Consider the following 25979-nt stretch of genomic DNA (forward strand, 5'->3'; position numbering starts at 1 on the left):
TGACTTTGCAAAAATCTTCTCCCCAACATCAAGTCTTAACATCGCCAGTCACAATCTCAAACACAAACTCTGTGTTTGGGCAACCACCTTAATCCTGAGATCCACCTATATTTCAACCTACGTCTTAAAATTAGGAGTTAACATCAGAAGACACTGCTCAGCCACGGGGCATTAGGAGGTAAGGGACAAAGCACACCTGCAAAGCTGGAGTTGACATGAAACAAAAAAACACCCCCAAAACAAAAGCCTCATCCAAAAGCCACTTCAGAAGCTTTTCTTTATAATCCAGGGATGTAGAGCAGATCTAAGGAATGGAAAAAGTCCCACGTGAAAGCAACAGGCTTCCACAGAGTACATTAGCATTTACTTGTGTTTGAATTTGAGTGAACTAATTACGCCAGGTTGTTGGGATGATAAGCGAGTGTAAACATTCGGGGTTAGAACAGACCCCCACAGAGATGAAAACCCTCCACTTTCATCCATACGCAATTAATCAGCATCTGACTCCGCAAACAGGCGCAGCAGCTTGCTCCATTGCCTCTCTTGTAAGTAATGACTGACACATGAAAGCGGGGAAATTTGCACCCAGTTAGGAGATTATACAGTGAGCGAGTCAAATCTGAGCCGATACTGTGGAAGGGCCTCAGACAGCGACACACAGGGAGGATTACTTCTCCTTTGTGACTAAATCAGGACCTGTGTCATTACCAGGTCAACACATGCGAGGTGGGTGCCTGTGTACTTATTTTTGCTTGTTAAGGACATTGTGTTTTTATGTGAAAAACAATAGAGTCCCGAGGGTCCCTGAGGCATGACAGGGCAGCAAAAACAGGCAGTGTCTGCAGGAGCTGGTAATGGATAGAGCATTGCACAACTGTTAGGAAATAGTATTCACATGCAAGGAAAAAAAAAAAAGAAAAGGAACTTCAAAGCACTCCGTGTCCAGAAAACCAGGTTATTTCAATTAGTCTCCAACAAGAACCCTTCTTCTTCCACAGCTGGACCCCCCCCCCCCTATCACTCTCAGGGATCAGCCACACGGGACCCTGTCACCATGTTTCCTTTTACCCCCCCAAGGGCTTTGTTTTGGAAAAGGAGAAGTGAGTCAGGTTCAAAGTAGGGGAGAAGACCGCGGGGTAACATGATATGACGATCTGTCCGACGGGGCATGTGGTCGTGCCAGACGATGCATGCCTGCTGGCTTGAAGGAGGGATGATTCTTTATTTCTGCTCTGACCAGTAGTGCGCACACACACCCCTCTAGATAAAACAGCCAGTTTGTTTTTTGTGTTTTTTTAAATAAAACTACGTAAAATCTAATAACTGCAGTATAATGTATTGATTCTCAGGTTGATTTTTATTTAAAACATTTAAAGATGCATTAAATCACTCTTCAAATACAGATATGTAACAGAAAGTCAGAAAGCGAGTGTTGATATAGTGCAAAAAGGTGACCTGTATGTAGCACTTGTAGATTTTTCTGGCTCAGTCACTCAGCAAAATTCTTCATTTGACTGAAGATTGTGAGCCCACACAAAAGGCTGCATACGAGTTCAAAGTCTTTCAACCAAAGAATGATCAGGTTCGCTTCACATTTGACATGAGCACGAACACATCTGGTCCCGTTCTAAACTGAACAGGAGAAGCGAGTGTTGATTGTAATGATGATATCTTTGTGCAGTATTTATACAATTCTCTCTAGCAAAGATCGGACGTTCGGTCATGCAGAACGGGAATATAAAAACAATCGTGGCGTTTTTTTCCTTCACTTCAATGCCCTCAATCCTCGCCCCATGCGCCATTTACCACGACCTGGAGGTTTTCCAAACTAAATGACAGGAAAAACATGAGGCCAAACAACACGCTGAAAGCATAACTAGTGCCTGAGGTTTTCCTGATAAGGTCAACAGGTCGAGATAGGCCCATCATCCTAATCAACAACATGACTGCATGTCATTTCCAAATGCTCAGCTTTGAACATATTTGTTGTCGTAAGCCACATAGTTGAATGTGTCAGTGTGGAGTGGTGTGATCCATAATCCCAATGGACTTTGATGGTTTAGCAAGTTTGTTCTTGGGTCACCATCTGGTCTTGTTTCTCTTTTTTCTCTCTGAAAATACAAATGAAATGAAAGAGGAGTCACTGGAACAACTTTTAAGAATTAACATTAAAAAGCAACCAACTAATAAAGAAAGATAAGACACTTTTATTTTATTTTTTTAACGCCACCACTTCTATTTAGGTATGTCTTTATTTAAGGGACAATTATTCCCACCTTTCCAAAGACATTTAAGGGAAATAGCCATCCAGACTGCGTGTCCCACTGCTCAATGGGAGTTGGATGAGTGAAGTAATGGGGAACACTTGTTTAATCAAAACTGACCGCAGGAAAATTGTCTAGTGACCCTGCATCAGGGCAGGGATCATTTTCAAATCGGTTCTTAATAACAGCACTTTATTGCTCTTATTAATAGTGTTTTATTAACAGTGCATATAAAACTTGCTCATTAGGGACACTTGCTAAACAGGGACATACAGTAAATGCTGAATGGGCAAATGTACTAATCCAATGTAAGGTTTATGAACTGGTAACGCATTAACAATGACAGGCTGACAAGGTGATTCCCGATCTCAGCACTATTACATATTCATTGTGTCACGATGATACTTTTCATATTCTGAATTTTTATGATACACAGATGAGCTATGTTACTAGAATTTCCTGGCATGTGGTGCTGAGACAGTTTATCTATCTTTGCTAAATGTGCTTCCTCCCTCACAACCTCTTGCCAGGTTCAGACAAAGCCCCCCTCTACCTTTTTGATGTGTCATATAGCAGAAGTGGAGTAGACATGGTGGTACACACATACAAACAGACTTACATCTTCTGGTGTAATGACTTTCTTACTCCTGTGGTGAGCTGCCAGCGGACCTGTTGAGGCCTGCTGAGTAACCCTAGAAGTGGAAAGTACCCATGCAAGTCTGAGTCTGAGGCGCTAGCGAACTGAGGCACAGGAGGCCCTCACTATCTACCTGTCGTAAACACACACACACACACACACACACACACACACACACCACACTGAGTTGTGTAGTATCACTGCTTCTTTCACCCAGACACGCAACCCAGACATGATCTGAAATACAGTAAGATCCCAGCTACTTCCATCCTGCCATTCTTCTGATGTTGGGAAGAATCAATGTGTCTGCACTTGTTGGCAGGAGAGTGTGTACGCATGTGTGTGTGCTCTCAAGCATGTCAGTGTGACCACTCACACTCGAGGAATGTTTAAGATTTCTCTTTATGCATTTAGGCTACCGTGTGCACGGTATGTTTCCTGGCTGTGTGTGTCCCGGGTCTCCAATGTTAGCATGTGTACCAGCATGTCCTGTGTGTGAGATCACCTCCCGCACATCTGCGGACCTTCTGACACTCGTCTCTTTTTACACCTGGCCTCCCGTGATCAAGGCTTCAACAGAGGGCAGGTGTGCTCGCTCTTTGCCCTCACGGCTTGAAAACATAGCAATTTCATCACCCACCTGCCCCAAGTGCTGCTGGGAGCGGGAGGTGGCTCTTCACTCCTGACATCCATCTTTTTTCATCCCCTGGTGGAGTTATGGTGGGGGAAAGCCCAAATGAAGTCTATGAGCCCATAAAACAGGCCTTTAATTTGCTTGTATACACCCAGGAGCTAGGCCCACTGTTAGCCTTTGTTTCTTTGGACTGCAGTCATAAGTATGACCCCACAGGGTATATGGGCTCACTTGGTTTGATCAGATCAGAAAGAAATTTTATGAGTAATGGCTAGGAGGCTGGGACATGTTGGACATAAAACAGGCAGGTGGAATTCATTGCTTTTGTTTTTGTGCCTTTGTTGGCGCAGCAGAATGGTTTCGACTGTTGGGAGGAAATGGGAGGGTAAAAAGTCCTCTAGCTATGTACCGGTTTTCACAAGACAAGTGCGTCCTATTTCTCACATCTTATCTGTCTATTCAAAGACAGACTAAAAGATATATAGGCAGCTATGGCTGGAGGCCTACTGATCAAATCAAGCCATTATTTTGTCATAAGTCAGTGCTTGTCTGACCAATGGAGACCCAAACATTGGTGGTTTGAACTGAGAAAGGCAGCAAGCAATGGAGATGGCAGAAGAGAGAGGAGGAGGCAGAAGTTTGAATTTTACCTTAAATAACCCATAAAATACACATGAAATCAACCCCCATTTTTGATGTATATATATATTAGGTGAGGCTGTATATACTGCATATGCTGTGCATTTTTTCAGTAATAGTCAAAAATTTAATGGCATGCTCAGTTTTTGAGCAATGACAAAGGCCAAAATGTGGCCTGCAACAAGCTACGTATGGCTTATGAAGCAATAAACCCCTACCTGCTGGTTAAGATAAGTGAGGATCAGAGATGTTATGAAAATAAATAAATGAGGTTTATCAAAAATTTTTAAATCACCACAACTGCAAGAGGTTGTTCAGCATACAGGCATAAACGTGCACACACACACACACAGCCCCCTCCAGGCTTACACCTGGCAGAGACATAAATGCATGTATATGTAATTCAGTGTTATTGTTTGTAATTCCATCTCACTGATACCAGCCTCTCTGCTTACTGTGAACTATAGCGACTGCATTTCTAGCTGTACTGCTGAGCAACATTTCCTACAGCTTAACATTGAAAGCATTCACCTGCTGAAGCACGCGGTGGCTTTTATTGTGACGCAGTCACAGGAAACACAATGCATGCCACTTTTGTTCATCAAAGATGTGTTCACAAAACAAGACAACGGTAATTTTTGGCGAGAAGGACCAGAGACGGCGAGTCGTTAGATGAAAAGCTGCAGGCGACAGGCCGCACACCTCCAGCTTCTCTGCAAGGTAACCACCTCCTTTTACTGTGTCCTGCTGTTGTGTGGAAAAGTGCTCATTCCATGTGCAGCATTTAATCACATCATGGATGGAAAAGGAACGATTATTCACTGACTTCTTTATGACAACATGAGTTTGTTCAGCTGCACTATAATCAGATACACTAGTTGCTTCTCTGTTGTATTGCTGACAAAGTAGATGTTCAACGGGAGTCTGCTGGGACCTGTAGTGTCCCAGCTATTTTGCTGTTACCGTGGTAACTATGGGTGCTGCCAAATCAACCCTGACTGAAAAAATTATAACACAAAGTAATTCTACAATGAAATGCAGTGAAAATGTTATCAGTTTTCTGCTATTATAATACCCCTGAAACTCAAAATCAGAATTATGATGCCACCAAACTGTTGGGTAATATCTTGGTTTGCTGGATACCAACATCAAATGTCTCAGCTTACCAGAAACTTCAATAGGGACGAAATTCAATCGCCTAAAAGAGGCGTGTGGAGGAAGTAAAACCGATGTCCTAGACAGTGAAATAGTATTTGCAGTGCAGGCTGGGAGATGAAAACTACCTATGAATGCAGCTTTTTTTTTTAAACTAAGCAAAAGAATCAATCTGCAAGTGTAAAAGACAACTTGAACAGCTAAAGAGGGCCTGCCTCAAATGTAATATTGGCTTCTTTTATATTTCTTGTTCCCTGTATTTGATTTTGAAGCACCAGTGGAGCAGAAGAATTGTTTTTTTCTGCAGAATTATAAATAATGTGTGAACCCACCTGTCTTGTTTCCTGCTGTGCAGTTTGATCATTACTCCCATTGTGACCAGTGCTGAGACGGAACCAAGAGCACCAAGTCCAAACCCCACATTATCATCTGTGGAGATCACACCAACACAGAATTAGTCACTGCTACCAGCCATTGATTCTTTTAAACAATCAATTCATCCTCCACAGCTTTTAATATGTGGATCAATGCAGAAGTCAAAAGGCAAGCAGGGAAGCACTGAGGCACTGAAGAAGCATGAGGGAAAACCGAAGAGTTAAAATCATTAATGATCACAGTTCAGTGAGGCACCCAGTGGAGCTGCTCAGGTATGGACGGGTGTTGACAGTATGATCATGTAGCTGGGTGTGGCTGAAATTTACCATGCATGTTAATTCTGTTTTATCTGGTCAAATACAGGATTAATGATTTAATGATACTGGAACGCATTTAAGTGTAAACATCTGTTGCTGTGCTAAATTCAGCATTAGTCACAGATTTTGCTGTAGTTTGTGCTGCAGTAGCCTGATTAGCAGACTTTATCGCCTTTTTAGGTCACTTAATTCATTCAGGCAAACATTGTGCTTATGTGCTGATTTTTTTGATTCAGGGGTCCAGAAACGGGCTAGTACATAAGTCATTTTCAGAAAAGTGTTATTTATCTTGATGTACATCGAGATGAGTACATTAAATTAAATGTATTGTGTGTTTTTCTATACACAATAATCATCAATGTATCTGTGCAAATGTGATTGGCCTATTTTACATTAATATGAATTTAGTAAAACGTAAAAGAGTTCTAGTCTTCGTCCCCTGTGTAGGTTTTACATGCAAATCAGGCACAGCCACCTAACAAAAGCTCACTGTGCTCTGCCAGTACATCAGCAAATGCATGCTTCAGTTTTTATAATTACCAAGGCGATCAAACAAAACAGAAATTATGATACATTGGCTTTGAACATGCATAATGAGCACAATGTTGGATGGACTGATACGGCCTCCAATTGCTGGATTTTCCCTACTCTTGTCTTCACATCGTTTGCACTTGCTTAGATAATATTGTGATCAAATCAGAACATCTGAAACTTTCCTTGCGGTCTTGGCAAGTTCAGTGGACCATGTTTCAATCTATTTTACTATTCAAACTGTATACTAAGCCAGGAGATGTAGGGAGGGAAGTATACAGATGTTATCAGGAAGATATTAAAAAGCGGCGTCATCCTCTAACACATGAATGTACAAGCATATGGGTAGGTCAAGTTTGGTGGATGCCCGTCAGGTAGGCACTGCAGGTGCTAGTCCTTTAAAATGTCATCAGTCTTGGAACGTCAAACACAAAACCACACATGCATGCAGACGCACAGTGAAATGCACGCCCACACGTACAAATACTCCCTGAAGTTTTCTAATCCAATCAGTTTCGCTACACGTGGCCAGACTTTGGATGCAGCAGCACTGGCATCAAACTGCTGCCTTCAGCATCAGCACGACAAGCTGCCCAGAGTATAATTGTACTGGGAGCATGTGGAGGACTGGCAGTCAATCAGTGTTAACATCCACCTTTTTCCTTTTTTTTTCCTGCTGGCAAAACCCCAAAGCTATCTCATTACTCTACTGACCCCCCCCCCAAGCATTGATCAAATAGTAAAACTCCAGGGAGCAATAGCACTCAGTTTGGACCATTATATTTCCAGTGAGAGTGGATTAACACATAACAGACATCATGGCGTTAGATTGAAAAAGTTGACAAAGACAACAGAAAAGTCTTTTCAATTCATTTCAATGAATGTTTCTATCACCCATCTCTGTCATCAGTACAAAAAGAAAAAGGTGATTATATTTTACATGTAATCTTATTCACATTTTGCAACACATTTAAATTCAATAGCTTGGAAAATTAAAACTTCTGAGCTCATCATCATTCAGGCCCCTTTCTGGTGTTTTATCTCCCAAAGAAATTGCAAACAGACGATACCAATCAGAAACCTAAGACTGTTTTCATAACCCTACCACGTCCATGCACCCCCGAGCTACGCTCTTATCACATGAAGCATTTCGTAAGATAGAGATGAGGTTTTTTTTTTTTTGACAGAGCTGATATCATCTTAAAATAATTCTGTTATGTTTTTTTCCTGCCTAGTAACAGTGCATGTCTCTGTACCAAGCTACTGTTGCCATCTGATATGTGCATCTCACCCTGTCTGACTTAATGTGATGGGTGGAAGTATTCTTGGAATTTGAACCATGTGTCAGACGGCAAACTTCAGACATCAAATGTTCCATGTAGAAGCTTAACAAGTGCCCAGTTACATAAACACACACACACACAAAAACACACAAAGCCAGGTCATCTGTCCATGACCAGAGATTCATACCCCGACTCTCTTGGAGGAATTTATGAATATGAAGTCTACATGCAGCTCTGGAGGATGAAGGTGTGCACAGGACTCAGCTTCAACAGCTAACCTTCCTGGTCTGGGACCCTGAGACCAGGTTTGTGTGTCTGTGTGTGAAAATGTGTGCATGTTTTCACCACAAAAGTCTTCAAACAAGTCGAAAACAGAGCTTTTTTTTTTTAATTATTTCACACTTACATGAAGTCTATTCCTTTCATTTAACTTTCCAGTTTCATTCCTCATTTATGTGTAAAGTCAATTAAGGGCGCTCCATGCAGGCGTATTCAGACATCAGTTCTGTGTATCAACGGTTCCCAGTCTTTTTAGCCTGAAGTATCCCCACGGTTCTGTCAGATCAGCTCAGTGCTTCTTCATTGACACCACCTGTCATGTTCTAAATGTTTAAATCTGACTGATTTTGAACATGTTTTTCAGACACAATAAAAGTATCCTGGAACTGTTGATGTTTTGACTTTAACTTGTCTCTTTGGTCAAGTTTGCCTTTGTGTTGTTTTAACTACCAGGAGTAGCTAAATCTGGGTATTTCAACCGTTTATTCCTTCCTTTAAGCAGTTCATTTTTTCTCCTCTGCTCACTTGCTAACTAATGTCTACACCCTCACACATAGGGTTCATGTTTTAGGCTCATTGTCAGTTCAAACGACCAATGAAGAAATGTTTTATTGTTAATCACATTCATGATGATCATGTTCATTAGTTGTTGGGGTACTGATGTACAAAAGATCAGCCTCACATCAATCTGTAATCATTCCTGTCTGTTTATATTCCTCCAATTAAACAATAATGGCTATATCATTTTACCAAATCACAATTTTCATTTTTCAGTATTTCTATGTATCCGTAGGAACTGCAGAAGTAACCCTTGGAGGTCACGTACCGCTGGTTGGGAATCACTGCTAGATTGATTCTGAGAAATGTATGTAATAACTGAGCCACTGTCTGTCATGGGGATTTGTGTACCATTATGTCACTCGTTTTGCCAGTGATTTGTGCATTTGTGCAAACTCAAACATAGCGTTAAATTTGACCGAAGTTTGAAATTATTTCTCCCATTCAAAGACAACAAAAGGCACGATGAACCCAGCCGGCATTTCCACATCATTATTGTATGAATAAGGAGAACTTGTAACAAAAGAAAGAACAGGAAATAAGGAAAGTGACGTGAAGTGAAGTGGAAATGTAGGCAAGAGAGAGAGGTGAGAGAGCTGGTGAAGTGGACCTTCTCAGACCTTTGTGCGTTGACAGAAATGGCCATATGAAGACAGTGAAGCGCGAGCAACGGGACTTGTTTAAAAGTCTCTAACAGCCTTGGTTGGCATTTCAAAAACTTCTACGCAACTTGCATTTACCAGCTACTTCACACTCTCTTGTCTCTTGACTGCTCTTTCTCAGGGGAATAAGAGAGGAGAACCACAGGCAGAAAACTGAGTGAGACTTTGTTTCGCAACCCACGTCACTTTTTCCTGTGAAAATCGCTCTATCCCTCCGGCAGCTGTCACCTTTTTTTTTTTTTTAATCACTTTCTTCTCCTCTGAGCAAGGAACTCTATTAATATTACAATGCCATCAAGGTAGGGAGATCCTGTTATTGGTATGCATCTGATACTCAACCAGGGCTATTGTTTTTCAGAAGACCGTGACAAGGCACAGCCTAGCTAAGTAAATTCTATCACCTTATACTTCTCAAGTCTCCCATGGCCCTGTTTGTACTTAGATCAAATACACCCCAAAGACTCTCTATCCATAACCTCACCCTCACCTCTCCAACATTCCCGTCTTTCCAGCCGAAGACATTAACATTGATCATCGCAATACACCACACCCCTGTCTAAAGTCTAAAGCAGTTTAAAAAAGTGCACATTGACAAGTACTGCAGTGGGTTATAATCCATCTCAAGTAGGCGGGGCTTTTAGTGATGGGAGATTTTCATACATAGATTCACTTTTAATGGAAGGGACTTAGTGTCACCTCAGCTGACGTTTCAACGGTGGCTCAATAAACTGATTCGGAGAAGAAGTCAAACTGGCATTTTCTGTTCAGCGGCATGTCGTTTCCACCTTAACCACAACTACAATTCTCTGCCGGTTCAGCCTACACATCACGTTGCAGTGACTCACATAGGGGGAGGAGGAAAGATCCGTCAGGGCGTCCCCTGCTTGGTCTGCATTTAGTGCTGTTGACATGGCTAGGGGTCACATTAGAATGGCGTAGGTAACAGCTCATGCAACACCTGCCACTGAGCGCCTCAGGTCATGTTGACAGTTGTTAGCTCTGATTTGTGTAATGAGTGTTGGAGCAAGTGTGATCATTGTCACATAGTTAAAAAGGGTGTGTGTGTGTGTGTGTGTGTGTGTGTGTGTGTGTGCACGTACAATGTGTGCAGCCGAAGCTCATCAATGTATGTTTGTGTTTATCGATACACACATGTGAAAGCGTCTGTTTGTGTTGGTGAGACTAAGTTTATCTCCAGACACATCCACCTCACTTGAACACTAACTAGGATAGATGCTTTCTAAACGTTGTCTGATTTGCTGCAGTAATGTCATAGAAATAAAATCAGCAGGTATTGCTTTTTGTTCAAGATGAGAGGTCTATGCACTGAAACTAATATGTTTGGCTAATAGGAGTCAGGATCAAATGCATCCAGCTGTGACCCAGCCGCTTGTTAGATGGGCTTCCAAATCTGACATATGAAGTCTATTCTTCCCCGATTACTATCAACAGGAAGTCTTTCCTAACAAGAAAAGGATGGGGGACTCGGGTGAAGCCATGAAAGTGGAGATGGATCACAAGTCAAGTGGCTTTGCATCTCTTCTTCCCCTCATTTCACTCATTTCAAAAAAAGCCTTAAAGCCTTCTCTTTAATTCGTCCCCAACTAATTGATGAAAGATCTAATTTCATCTGATCATCCATCGCTAAACTATCGATGAATAACTACTTTGTTGTTATCTGTTGTTTTTCAAGGTTTTCTAAAAACTACACACACTACAACAGCACAATAGGAGGCATTAACCTGCTCTGTCACAAACACAACACACTACGATTTTGGTGGGAAATTCTGCCACCTGTTGGTGACAGCTGACAACTACAACAATATGGTTGGGGTGATGGATGAAACCATTAGAGGGACCCAGGTGCTTCCAATTTACAAACAGCCAAGCCAATCCAGGATCAGAAGTTTATAGCTTTGTAGCTAATGGTCGGCATGAGCAGCCGAGACTATTGAATCTTAGCTTTCAAAGAGACTGTATGAGAAAAAGAGGATTCCCAAAGTCCCTCTCAATTTTCATTGGAGGATGCTGCCAATCACAGTGAATACAAAACATGTGAGGAGTTAGTTCGTAATAAGTAATAACTCTAGTACATTTCTAGAGCAAGCATGGCAAACAAACGAAAAACAAGTACATCACCTACTAATTAAAAAATAAAAGTGTTGTATGTTTAAACCTAATTTTAATGATATTTTACGTGTGATGGAAGTTTATTCGACCTTCACATAGTCACTGGTTTTCAAAGCAATACAGTATGAAACTCAACTTGAAGGCAGTACTTATAGTAGACTTTATAGATAGGAGTTCAAAATATTAGTGCACTTCCCACACATATTCCAGTTAACTTTCTTTCACTCAACATAACTAGCTGTTGCTTTAGTTGATTACTAGAACCAACCTGTTACACAGTAGGGTTGCTCTCCTGTCCAGGTCCCATCATCCAGACAAGTGCGCTCTGTTGAACCGAACAGTACGTAGCCGTCATTACAGGTGAAGCTCAGGGTGTTCCCGTCCAAATAATGTGTCCCATTCTTCTTTCCATTCCTGGGTGTGGGAAGCCGGCCACAAGAAACCACTAAAGGAACAAAAACACAGCGTAGAATAACTTTCAAAGCCAATGCTTTCACTTCATTAAACTTTCTTATGGCATGATTTTACAGTGGAGTATGGATGAATTCCTAACCACACTCATGCAAGCTCTTACGGATCCTGTTTGCTTCATTTTCAGACATGATTAAATAATGGTTAGTACTTTTTTCAAAGATGAAACACTCAATAATAAACATAAATCACCCACAAATTATACAGTCGCCTTCTGGCATTACAACAAACAAAATAGACACTCATATGTCACCATGTTTTTGCCAATCAGATTAAAAGGCAGCATATGAATGACCAGAGTTTGTTCTTGTTTCACATGGTACCTGGCTCCAAGGTCTCCATTAAGGCCCAATGATGTCGGTAAGCCCTGAGTGTGGCGTTTCCCATTGCGAGGCTCCGAGTCGTCAGGGTATCATATTTACAAAACTTCGCTCCGTCTCCCAAGCACATCATCAGCATGTCTGCCACCAGAGGATCATCAGGTGTCTCAGGCAGAGAAAAGGCAGGAACAAAAGTGGGATCATGGCTTGGTGGGAAATAGTAAGTATCCAAAAGATACTTGGAGTCATATGTGAAAAGGGAAGACTTCTTTGAAATGTTCCCTGTGGATGAAAATAAAACACAACACCTGTTAAAATGCACAACCATTTAGGATTGTTGGTTAGAAACAAATGACGGGTTTCTGAGTGATCCTAAACCAACTGCGCTGAATGTTGGTAGCTGTGAGTACAACATCCTCAACTGAATTACAGTGTTTATGCTACAAACACATATACACCATCTGAAGAGTTCTACTCAATATAATATAAGGAAAACGTTCAAATAAATACTAGATGACAGAAATGGAGAAACTAATAACTAAAAGTCATAACAACCAATCAGACATGGCTAACCCTATTTATGGGAATTATTGTTTGGCCAATCAATCTGCTTTGCTCAAACTACACATTTCCTCCGTATATCCAAATTAATGAATGCCTCATATCCTATTTTAAATTCCATAACTCTAAGAGATCAGTGATGCACACAGCATGCTGTGAAGTAAAGGATTTCAGTCAAAAGGTCAAGTGCATGAAAAGTCAGTTACTCACTGGTTTTGAGAGATATGTACAGTAATTCCAGCTGAGACACGTTATCATGTAATGTTCACAGTTTGGCCCCAACTGTGTTCCAGAGATGTGGTTTCACTTTCACCATATGGTCACAGCCCCTGATATCTTTCTATAGTCTATTAAAGCTGCACTTTAACCCTACAAATGTGCCTTCTTTCTTCCTGTGTTTGTCAAAATTTTAGCCAAATGTGGCTCAATCATTACCAAATCACAGAATCATCCCTTCTAAACATGCAACGTGGCTCTTTACACAAGTTCAGTATTTGCGCTGCTTTGGAACTGATTGATGTTCTTTCACAAACACAAGTGCAACACTCTCTCGCACTTACAGCCAGCTCCAAAGGTGAAGATTTCCCCTGGCGTGGTGTTGGCTGGGGAGATGACCTCCCCTAGTTGGGTCAACAGGTCATCTGATGGGTCAGAGTTCATCAGGCCAAGAAGACCCTGAGTGTGGTTGGTGAACTCTGTTGGAAGCAGGACGGTTACCGCCATGGTTCCTTCGCGCACACAAACCTCCACGCCAGCACCAGAGAGGAACATGACTGTCACAATCTGGGGAACGGGGACGAACACAAATACTCCTACAAAAGAGAGAGTGTTTGTGTTTTTAATGTCTCATCCCTTCATTGATTTTATTAAAAATGGTAATCTTTAAAACACACTCGTGTGAAATACGCTAAACTCACAATGGTATAAGACAAAAACAGGGCGCTAAAGTAAATGTCAGTGCAGTTGAGGCCACACTAGATGACATTTAGCTGTACATAATAAATTAACTAACATTATAAAAGAAAACAGAGCATCGAATCCTCCTTAAAGAAGATAACTGAGATGAAATATTCATGCCTGTTATGGTCACCAGTCAACACAAGGAAGTGGTGAATCAAAACTTAAGAGTAATATAAAGTAAAAGCTTTTCTTCCCGATTTTAACATTTACCAGATGTAGAAAAGACAAAATTTGACAAGGTGTCGCTGATGTCAGATCACAGTGTGTCATGGTATGAAGTTCTTTAAATCGTCATAACAGCTATCAGCTGGTCAGCAGAGTCCTAATCATCTCACCATCTAGGTCCATCCATCTCTGCTCGGTGAAATGAAGGAGCTTTTGGTTCCTTAGCACCTGAAGGTAGCCCTCTGCTAAACGCACCTCGATAACATCAGAGGCCTTCTCCTTCATAGCCACTGATGACAGCAACGTGGCTTTGGCCAAAGTACCTGGGTAGAAACATCACACTGTTATAGATATGCAGTAATGTCACTATGTAGTAAGTATTCAAGAATGTCTCTGCAATATCAAATAATCCAGATGTTTCACTTGGCTGATCTAATGACGAGAGTATTAATGACATCTGGCCATCAGCAGTCACTTGGCTTATGGCTGTTGTAAAAATTCTGCTGTAAACAATGAAGCAAACATCTGTCCTTCTTCACAACATCTGACGCCAGAGACACTGATGAAAACAAGCAGGGAACTAAGGAAACAGGCTGTCATTTTACAGTGCCAACATGTTTCACTCACACAAGGGCCTGACATCACTGTACACAACTGTGTAAAAGATAAGAGGGAGCCATAAACTGGACCAGTTTAAAAGGACCAGTGTGAAGGATTTAATGACATCTAGTGGTGAAAGTGTAGACTGCAACCAACCAAAATGTGTCTTCTTGTGCTAAATAATAAGCATGATTTTACAGTTGTCACAACACAAATGGTATTCCTCTTCTTCCTACCGGTGCATTAGTGCCATCAAATTCAAGCTGCCATTTCAACATGAAAACACGAGGAGGCCTGTTTGTCCTTTCTGGGCTACTGTAGATTTATGGCGATTCAACACACCGAGGACCTGCTCCCTATGTAGATATAAAAGGCTCAATCTAAGGTAATGAAAACACAACAATTCTTGAGTTTCAGGTGATTATACACTACTGACAACATAGTTCTGAATACTATATTCCATTTTTGCTGATAGATCCCCTAAACCTTACACACTGAACCTTAAAAGAAGAGTGCAAGGAAAAGAAGACAAATTAAACTCAGCAAAGAAATACCAAGATCAATATGTCTAAGCAAACTCTAGAGGCAGGCAATCAATCCTGGGGTTGATAAAAAAAAAAAAAAAAAAAAAGAAAAGAAAACACATATCAACCACAACCAAAGTTTTTACGACCACAATGTAGGTTTCTGAGGAAATCCTGGAACACGTTTCACACAGCGGGAGCATGGGGATGAAAGAGGGGGCACAGTCACAACAAATGTGGACTCACTTGTCTTAATTTTCACCTGTTCTGTTCTGGCCTGAACAGTCAGCTCCATGTCAGGCGAAGACACGAGGTAGTACTCTCCTTTGCCATTGAAAGTGTAGCTCAGGCCGTCGAACGTTATGAAATGTGGATCCCCGAGGACGACACCTGTGAGGCGACAAGAAACAAAGCACTGATGCGTTTACATCGAATGCACATTCTGGCACAAACATATTTTTTTCAAACTGCACACCACTGATCTCTCATTCCTCTAAACATTATCTCACATCAGTATGCAGCTTGCTGTTGTGTTTACAGTCTCTGGAGAGCAGGTATTCAGCGGTAGCCACATCTTAACTCTCAGCCACTCTCTGTAATTCATTTATTTCTCCTGCAAACTGATCTGGCATTACCTGCTACTCTAATGTGTGTGTAGCCACGCAGAGGCAGTTAAAAACAGATTAACACACACATACACACACACACACACACACACTCCAACACTATTTCCTGCAGTTTGTGATGTACTTTTTTCCCTATTCTCAGTTTTACCCCAGATTCAGCTACAGAAACCCAAATCAGGACTTTATGTTAACCTATAAATACGTGTGCTGTATGTTTGATGTTGAGAAATATATAAGTAACTAATGAACTGGAAATCAGACACAGGAATAATAATAAGGAATAATAATAGTCTTAATGAGGCCATCATCATCATCACTGTGCTGTGTTCGATTATAGTTCTTCCATTCTGGCTGTCCTGATATCTGTTAAGAATGTTGCAACAGTCTTATGTATTGAAAACCGTTTATATACTTGACTTGATTGACTTGATTTGATAAATGGTCTCACCGGCTCTTGGGGGCTGGTAGTTGCGACACCCAGTAGAGGGCCGATGGTTGAAATAGATGCGGCAGTGGTCAGACCACAGGCAGCAGTAGTAGAAACTCATGACATCGTAAAGCCAGTGGGAGTACCCAGGCACCCGTGGGGGGTCCCTGTATGGAGGTGAGCCCCAGTCGTGAGCCCTGTCTGGGGTGCTGCCACCAATCGAATCTCCTGTCAGCACCAGAGCGCCTGTGCTGTCATAGCAGCACTGCTGGCCTGATCCATGCTTAGGACTGGAAATATGAGAAGAAAACTGTGTCAAAACAGTAAAAAAAAATATATTTCACTTGTAAAAAGGTAAAAACTTGATCCGTCTACTCCTACCTGGCCTGAATTGCTCTGACGCAGTGGACACTACCTGGGTGATAAGTGCATACACTGCCCCTCTCAATGTCACAACTATAGTCAGTCTGAAATAAGACAGTTAACAAAAGTCAGTCTCAGTACAATAATAATAATTCAAAGGGTTCTTTGCCGATATTTAAACAGCTTTGTATCAATACAATGTGGATGGTATATGCAAATGAACAAACAGGTGACACAGAACGCCCACCACCCACCAGACTTTTTCTGGCTGTTTAACTGAACAATAAAATTATTGCCTTTTTAAAATTATTATGGTTGTTTTATTGTTTTCATCCTTTTTCTCGAACAAAGGTCTCATGTAATTGTTATTGTTTCAAGTCAGTCCGCGGGATTCCCGTCACCCACAAGTGTCAATCCTGTTGACTTCAACAGAACTCTACACAACATCAATCACATATTAGCACAAAGCATGATCCCTAGAGTCTTTGTTTCTGTATTATCAGAGGGACAGGGAGGAATTTCAAACATTTGTTCTCTGCTATTGAATCATTGCAGTGCCTTTATTCTCTTCGTGAAAATCAGATTAACTCGTCATAGTCAGTGGTCATAATGTGGTGTGAGGGATTTTAAAAGTTATTGGACCTGAAAATTGAATACAGTTGATATCAGGGAACCGTACGTATGATTATTACAATATTACTTATTGAATTTTGTCTTCCAAGGTAATAAAGCTGATGAAATCGCTCCTTTCTTCCTTTTATTTTTCTACAGTCTGTAACTTAATTAAGAAAAGAACATTTTCTGCTATAATTAACACTAATGATAGTAATACTGATCGTGTTGTTACTGCTATTTACATTGTAAATTTCCCCGTCATGGGACTAATAACGGTATATCTTATCTTATTATAGCTACTTCTATGACTATTTTGTCAACTGAAAAACTAAAATAACAACAAAAATAAAATAAAATTAAAGCTGCAAGCAGCGTTGGAGGGCCCTCGCACCTCCGTGCACGTCGTGGCGTGCGGCGGCTCCGTCCTGTTGCTGGACTCCGACCCTTCCACGCAATAAAACAGGGATTTTACCGAACAGAACATCAGTGCTTCTCTTCTACAGCTGACTCAATCAGTGAGTTTGTTTATGTCATTGTGTTACTTCGATGCTTTTAATGGTTAGTTTGGATCCAAAGAAATATTTATGTAGCACACAACAACACAAACATACTAACCGAATGAGGCAGCAGCAGAGCAGCAGCTTCCTGTGTTCTGTATGGTAAAATCCCTGTTTTTGTGAATGTAGTCTGGTGTGTGTGCAGAGAGCGATATAACGGCTGTTTGTGGTTAAACCAAAAGGATCTTCCAGGTCTCTCTCTGTAGGGATCCTTTCCATGATGCTGTCACACACTTAGAATAACACTCTGAGCCTGTCAGTGGATCAAACAAGCACTTTTAGTGGACCTACTGTGATCAGGTGCAGTTGGCAGTCGACTGAGGCAAACTGGACCAATTTGTTCAGTCTCTTCCTCTCTGCTGCCGTGATGCTGCTGCTCCAGCAGACCACACCGTAGAAGATGGCTGATGCCACCACAGAGTCATAGAAAGTCCTCAGGAGGCCCTCCGCCACTCCGAAAGACCTCAGTCTACGCAGCAGGTGGAGTCTGCTTTGGCCTTTCTTGAAGAGTGCCTGAGTATTAACAGTCCAGTCCAGCTTCTTGTTGAGGTGAACACCCAGGTACAGTGGGGCGACCTCTTTGGTGACTTGGGCCTCCTCCTTTGGGGCGACCTCTTCGGTGACTTGGGCCTCCTCCTTCGGGGCGACCTCTTCGGTGACTTGGGTCTCCTCCAGTGGGACGACCTCTTCGGTGACTTGGGCCTCCTCAAGTGGGGTGACCTCCTCGGTGACTTGGGCCTCCTCCAGTGGAGCGACCTCTTCGATGACTTGGGCCTCCTCCAGTGGGGCGACCTCTTCGGTAACTTGGGCCTCCTCCAGTGGAGCGACCTGGGACTCCTCCGGAAGGGCAACCTCCTCTGCAACAGAAGTGTTCTGTGGTGCATGGAGGTCAGTTGTGATCAAGTTGTTTACCTTTGAAATGGGGGTTTTTCCAATCTGCTCACACACCTGGAGCATCACTGGGTTTTTGTAGGTATCAACTTGTTTCTGCAGTTCATGCGTCTTTAGTTTGAAGACCAACAGAGAGTCTCTTTCGCCTTTCAGCCTTTCTTCCAGGCTCAGGACTTTGGTGACTCTCTCATTAAACTCAAGCCTGAGTTCCTCCAGTTCTTCTTTCAGGAGGTCAGCTCTCTGCCTTTCAGCTTGGACTTGATCTGTGAGATCTTTGATCAGGTCGTCTTTGTTGTTGTTCGACCCGTCCAGGGGCTCGGCTGCGAGGGCTGTGGAGGAGAGACTTTTGATTTCCTGTTTGAGCCTCACCACCTCCTTGTCTAGATTGAACTCAAGCTCTGCTGCTGCTTCAGTTTCCACTCTGCTTCTTCACGCATGTACTTCTCATTGTAAGAAGTTTGCTGCTCCCTACGTCTCAAACCTCTTTCATAGTGAAGGTCGGTTAGGGCTTTCTGCAGACGCTGGTGCAGAGGTGGATTCCTCCCCCAGTAGTATGGAGATGACTGGCCACCCTGGTGGTTCTGAGATGACTGGCCACCCTGGTGGTTTTGAGATGACTGGCCACCCTGGTGGTTTTGAGGTTGCTGGCCACCCTTGTGGCTTTGAGGTGGCTGGCCACCCTGGTGGTTTTGAGGTGGCTGGCCACCCCGGTGGTTTTGAGATGACTGGCCACCCTGGTGGTTTTGAGATGACCGGGAATCCCAGTAGTATTGAGATGACTGGCCACCCCGGTGGTTTCGAGATGACTGGGAATCCCAGTAGTACTGAGATGACTGGCCACCCCGGTGGTTTTGAGGTCGGCCGCCACCCCGGTGGTTTTGAGGTGGCTGGCCATCCCCGTTGATTTGAGGTTGCTGGCCATCCCCGTTGTTTTGAGGTGGCTGCTCCCTCTGGGTGTTTTCATGAGGCTCTCTTGCATCCATCGGAGCAGGAGAGACCTCATTGGACTCCCAATCCATATTTTCGACAGCGCTGCTGCCATCAACAGGTAGTGTAGCTAGTAACTCCTGTTTTTCGTCCTCCAACTCAATGATCTCTCCCCAGGTGAGACCCGCAGGCAGCATTGCCTCAACTGGACTGCTGTTGGCTTTCATTGATCTTCTTAATGGAACCGATCGCAGTTGTAACGGGTTGTCAATGGTTGTTGAAGTGTTCTTCGAACGGTGGTGTGTCTCGGATGTGTGGTGAACGTGTATCTCTCTCTGTCTATCTCCCTCGGCTCAGTTTGGGATCCGTCTCTATTTATATCGTTTCAACATTCTGGAAGCCTCTGAGGTCATCAGTGACACCCTCATTCTGGTTCTCATTCTCACCCAACATTCTGGTTACTTACAAACTTGTTTTTGTTTGAAAAATAGTTTTTCCAGTATTGTTCATCACATAGAAATATCTCAAGACAAGATATCTCAAGATATCTTGTGTATATGTCAATGGTTGCAGGAGTCCTTTGGAGTTTCTGAGAGCTCTGGAAGTGGCTCTGCTATGACTTTTCATATCCAAAACTTTAAAAATGTCCGATATATTTATTTCCTCATAGAAATGAATGTGAAAAATTTTCAACATTCCCATTTCTTCACCTGACTTCTAGCCCTCACAGCTCCTTCATTCTTTTAGCTAGAAACTCCATTGAAGCTTTAAAACGTTCATCATCTCTCCCTCTTTCAGCACATACCTCTACTTCCTTTGTGCCATTCACCACTTCATCACAGTCGTCTTTAAAAAAATTTTTAAACTTCTTCTCATTTTACATGAGTGTGTATGTGGCCGCGCTAGAGTGGGTGACGTCATCGCTAGAGTGTGGAGGAGCGGAAAAATCACATGAAACTTTTGTCTTTAACTCGCTGGTTTGGCCGAACCGTTTCACCCACAGTCACAGTTTATCACTCAAAATGTAGCTTAAGTCTTTGGACACGCAGTCATGTGACTCACAACACACAGAAACGCATGCAGCGCGTCCCACGAGCCTCGGAGCAACGGGAGCACCGACCGAACGCCTCATTGACTGCCATGTTAAAATGACAGAGGAGGGAGAGAGAAACACTTCTCTTGCGCTCATTTCACCAGATAGAGACCTTAGATTACATCTACGTGTTCAGGAGACTCTCTTATGTCCACCGGTCTGCACTTTATGGCTGTGACATGGACCGTTTTCAGTAAAACCTGCATTTTCAAGGCAATGCAATAAAAAAAAAAAAAAAAATCAGGGCATTACGGAATTTTTCACCATGACTGAATTTTCTGCAAACTTTCATGAGTTTTCGTGCATGTTTAGGCCCCCAAAATGCAATTCATTGGGGAAAAGGAGGAGGAGAAGAAGAAGAATAATAAGAAGAAGAATTCCTTGCATTTCAACTATGTTTTCGGCCCCCTGGTTACTTGCATTTCATATATTTTTTCAGCCCCTACCTGCTCGGGGCCTATGGGGTCCGTACACCTCTTGGGTACTGGCACGTTTCCTCCCTTGCACGTTTTTCCTACTCGCATTTCTATAGGGTCCTCGCACCACTTGGTGCTTGGGCCCTAATTAAATCTGCAAGCAGCGTTGGAGGGCCCTCGCACCTCCGTGCACGTCGGGGCGTGCGGCGGCTCCGTCCTGTGCCGGACTCTGACCCTTCAACGCAGCTCAAAATGTTCATGTATGTCGGACAGTGCGTGAAGGAGTTACACGTCACTTCCTGTTCCCATGTGGCGCCAGAGAACAGCCACTAATCACGTCCTATATTCCAGTATATGAAGTGTTGACTACACTGTGAAAATGTTGTGCAAATCAAATGATCATTGCCATAGACGTGTTACTTCCTATTGCCACCAGGTGGCGCAATGACTGTGGTCACTAATTGGCATCTAGATGTCTTCAGGTTGGGACTCTTATTAAGCGTGACAAGTTTGAAAGAGATTGGATAATGTATGCTGAAGTTATAGCAGAGCCGGACAGTCATCAAACGGTATAAATTTGGTGAAGATAGCACCTTGTACAGTGGAGTTACAGCACTTTTAATGCTCATGGTGAAGGAAAATGTATTATCGAAATTGCCTGTTCGTCACGGCAACAGCTTTTGACGGAGACTCACGGTGTTCGCTCCAGACCAACATCAACATCTTGAGGCTTCCCTGACCAAATTTGAAGTGGATCTGATCAACTGGCTGGTTTTGAGCCATCATAATGTAAAACATAGCATTTCCTGTCACCACCAGGTGGCGCTGTGACTGTGAATGAATATTGACATGTAGACGTCTTCAAGGCGGGACTCTCATCAGACATGTCAAGTTTGGTGCTGATTGGATCATGTACAATCAAGTTATTAACAACTTCCTGTTTCATGGCGAGTCATGGTGAGAAACTGAACTTTGACAGCTCGCCACGCCCAAACCGTTAAAGTTTTGTAGAGACCTTTAATAAGTTTTCATCATTGATGCCTTCTCTACCAGCTGACCAAGTTTGAAGTTGATCGCTAGAACCCCCTCGGACTACTTAGTTCATTTACGTCCCCTGTAAATCGCCAAAAATGCGTGAAAAATCCAATATGGCCGACTTCCTGTTGGGTTTAGGTCATCACTCCAAGAGACTTTTTTGTCTGTCTTGAAGAGATACATGAACCCTCCCAATTTCGTACATGTACATAAAACGCAGTTCCAGGGCTGAGTTTAGGTGGCGCTACAGAGCCATTTTGTCACACCCATTTGCAAAACCTATGAAATACGTAATTTTTCACCACGACTGAATTTTCTGCAAACTTTCATGACTTTTCGTGCATGTTGAGGCCCCCAAAAATGCAATTCATTTGCCTAAAAAAGAAGAAGAATAATTCCTTGCATTTCAACTATGTTTTCGGCCCCCTGGTCTCCTGGGTTTTGTCATTTCACGTATTTTTTCGAGGCCTACCTGCTCGAGGCCTATGAGGTCCGTACACCTCTTGCTCTTGGGTACTGGCCTGTTTCCTCCCTCCCACGTTTTTCCCCCACGCAGTTCCTCGCACCGCTTGGTGCTCGGGCCCTAATAAAGTATCAGTAACCAAGATTCACTGAAGTGCACTCACATGAAACCTGCCTGTGTCTGCTCGGGCTTGTGCCAGAGTGCAAGGACAGTCGATGAGCTCATTCAGGAAGTTGGGCAGCTTCTTCTCCAGGACGTCCCACTGCAGACACTTGCTCTTGGCCCAGGCTGCAGAGTCATCTCTGAAAGGCTGCTCCAGGTGCCAGGCTAAGACATGACCTCCACTCCAGAGCCCCTCCACATCCCTGCGTATGATCAATGATCAATTCAAGTTACTTTGAAAGAGATGTTTTCCATAAAATATGAACTTCAAATCAAAGTTCAAGCAAGTGAAATTAATTATGATTTTTTTTTCCAACAATTGATTGGTCATTTAGTCAAAGAAATGTTCTGAAATATTACTGTAATAATGACCTTATAATAAATCAGTGTGACAGCCAAACACCACATACAGCCAGTGCTCATTAAACTATTTTTATGTTGGTAAAGTACTTTGGATTTTAGGTTTTACAGCCAGGCACATATGAGGATCTGATGTCTAAATCTCCACTATATAAGCAAACAACACTGACTTTGATACTTTATATAAGATATCCAAAAAAAAGTTTCAAAGCATTTACAAATACCATAGCTGTCATTTTTTTAAACCTTTTTTAGTATTTTTTTTAGTCACTTTTTAGGCACAATACACTTTTTAGTATCACAGTGAATCTGTAGTTTTTCCCGCTAGCAGCCAAAAACAGGCAGGGGAAAACGGTTCCTTTGGATATATTCTTATATTCCTAAGATGTGTGATGTTAATTATGGATACCTTGCTCCATCTGTCTTTGAACTAGCAGTGATGCGGATGTTCCCCAACTCCCACTCAGAGTAGTCCTCAGAGGGCTCGGGGGTGAAGCTGAAGGTACCAGTGTTAGGCAGATTTCTGACGAGAGAGTAGAGATAGCTCAGCTCGGCCCGCAGAGAGGATGATCTGTTGGTCCCTGCCTCAGTGCTCCTGCTGAGCTCTCTGTATCCCCACAGCTCTATGTTGACCTCCTCTGCAGTAATCAGAGAGCTGTTCCACGTCATGTTGAGCCGTCCTGCCACGCTTGGCGTGCCGTAGTGCTGCCACTGTGTTCCATTTGCCAAGGTGACTTCGAAGGTAGGGTCCGCTTTACTGGGGTGAACTAACATAGTGAAAATATTAAGGGGACACACAGCTAAACAGTTTTGGTGTAACCAGAGTTTTGCTGATTCAAAGTGGTAACAGAGACAAGAAAATATAACTGCAATAAAAAAGCTCACTCAAGGTGCTCAACGACAACTCTTTATGAAACAGTTGCGTAAATAGTTACATGCTGGTCAGTAGTAATAATTATTGGAAAATATCTCTGTGTCATTCAGTCTTTTCACAGCAGAACCAGTTCATATATTCTGGATGGTAGGAATATATCTTGTTAAAAATGTCATCTTAAAAGCCACAACTGAAATACTTAACTAAAAACAAACTCTATATAGATTCAGCTTGCGTTTATAAAAGAGTTATGGGGAGAAACCACAGGGCGTATGCCAGGGTTTGTAGCTGTTGGCCACGTTTGTAGCCCTCTCGGCCAGGTAGCAGATCGCAGTGGCCTTGGATGAAAGTGGAGAGGAGAGGAGAGGAGAGGAGAGGAGAGGAGAGGAGAGGAGAGGAGGTGGGGTTCTTTGACTGGGAGATATCGATCAACCTGAGCTTCCTCATATCTTACTAAACACTCAGGAATTATGTTGTATAGGACAGTGGAACTTTAAGTCGGTTGTTAGACTGAGCCCTTCTACAGAAAGAATGGTTTGTTCTGGTCGGAGATGCTGGATACGTAATTTACAGAACCTTCAAATAGCACTTTAAATAACTTCTGATCAGAGATGATCAAATCTGTGCGGTCTATCACAGATTCTAAATCAAACAAATCAAAAGACAGGTTCAGGTATTCGCAAAATCAGATTAAGATCAGTTTTATATTTCAGTAACATACCTGACAGGTATTCTCCAGACCTGTCAAAATGTATTCCGTCTGTTGAGATGGCAAATGCAATCCAACCAGTCTCATACAGTAGGGGAGTGATGCAGTAGACGTGGCCTTCAGCATCAATAAACCCTTCTCGTTCAATCTCACCTTTGAACCTGAAACAGGAACAGACAAGCAGGATTTTGTTTTGTTTTTTGACTGGCTATACTATTACTTTGGTCTTAAAACCATTTGTCCTCTGTGAACACTATTGTCCAGTAGGTAGAATAACAATTTAAAGTGTTTTCAAGTAACATGACATTTAGGAACATTCTCAGAAAATAAGAAATTTGCTTTATGAGGGAGTCGGTCACAATCAATATCATCAATATCAGAGAATGCAATATTTAATTTCAAAGGCAGCATCGTCTTTTTCTTTATAAAAGCAGCCTGTTCCCATTTGCCTTAAAAACAGGGAAGTTACTACACAGAGTTTGTGGGAACAGAAGTTCTGTGAAAATGTTCTGCAAAATATCAAAGCACCTTTAACTTTGAGTATCATTTTTTTTATTTTGTATATGCTTCAGATATTACAGTCCCTCTATGTCATTTTTTTAGTGAGCAAAACTTTTTAGATTCTGAGGATTACTGTTGATCAGACAGCACATGTTTACCACAAGTAGACTCTCACAAAATCTAATGCAAAGCATATTCACTTCATAAGGAAAAAACACAGCATGTGAACTGAATATTCTGTTTATATTTTCCACATTTTGAGCCTGTATTGGAAATACGCCCATGATGAGTGTATGTAAGATTTGACAGTGTGCTCATAGAAACGAACCTGCAGAGAAGCTGCCCACCAGGCTGAGGGGCCAAACTGAGGATCTTGAGGGCTCTTCCACCCAGCATGGAGCTGGAGTGAGGTGCCACCTGGAAACAGGCCTGGCTGTAGTCTGCACAGCAGCTCAGCAGAGACACACAGGTTGCATGGCAGGAGCATTCCTCCAGTGTGTCTCCACACTTTCCCCTGCATGTTTGACCTTATCAAAATCAAAAGATTTATTATTGCGCTCACACTCATTAAATACATTAATTGACTGCATTCATAAGTGATCACATATACCTGCATACCCATCATTTGGTTTATTGTATCCAGGTATAATACACAATGCAAACAATTTTCCTCTACACATAAGTGGTATTTTGACCATCTGCTCATATTAATATTTATTCTCTAAAATAACTTTGAAAGTGACTTACCAGCTGTTTGAGGAGAGCAAATGAGAAAAATTCCACAGAGAAAAATGGTCTCTCTACGGTATGCTCTCATGTTAGAGGATAATTCAGCATGCCTGCCTCACACCATGCCTGGTTAAAGCTCTGGCTTTGAGTGTGCTGTGGACCGAAG

The 25979-nt window shown here is 42.4% G+C and overlaps 1 protein-coding gene across 1 annotated transcript; it reads right to left on the reverse strand.

Moving 5' to 3' along the window:
* Nucleotides 1-1350: 1350 nt before the first annotated feature.
* On the reverse strand, nt 1351-25912 carry susd2 (sushi domain containing 2). The gene is made up of 14 exons (XM_070833393.1): nt 25832-25912; nt 25413-25611; nt 24596-24744; nt 23410-23767; nt 22642-22843; nt 16500-16585; nt 16140-16408; nt 15312-15455; nt 14112-14264; nt 13377-13628; nt 12259-12537; nt 11733-11909; nt 5662-5758; nt 1351-2111 (listed from the first exon to the last, which is right to left on the reverse strand). Exons 1-14 carry the CDS (start codon nt 25899-25901, stop codon nt 2060-2062), a joined length of 2487 nt encoding a protein of 828 aa, XP_070689494.1. The 5' UTR covers nt 25902-25912; the 3' UTR covers nt 1351-2059.
* Nucleotides 25913-25979: the final 67 nt, after the last annotated feature.

This window comes from Pempheris klunzingeri, chromosome 7 (genome assembly GCF_042242105.1).
Source record: "Pempheris klunzingeri isolate RE-2024b chromosome 7, fPemKlu1.hap1, whole genome shotgun sequence".
NCBI lineage: Eukaryota > Metazoa > Chordata > Actinopteri > Acropomatiformes > Pempheridae > Pempheris > Pempheris klunzingeri.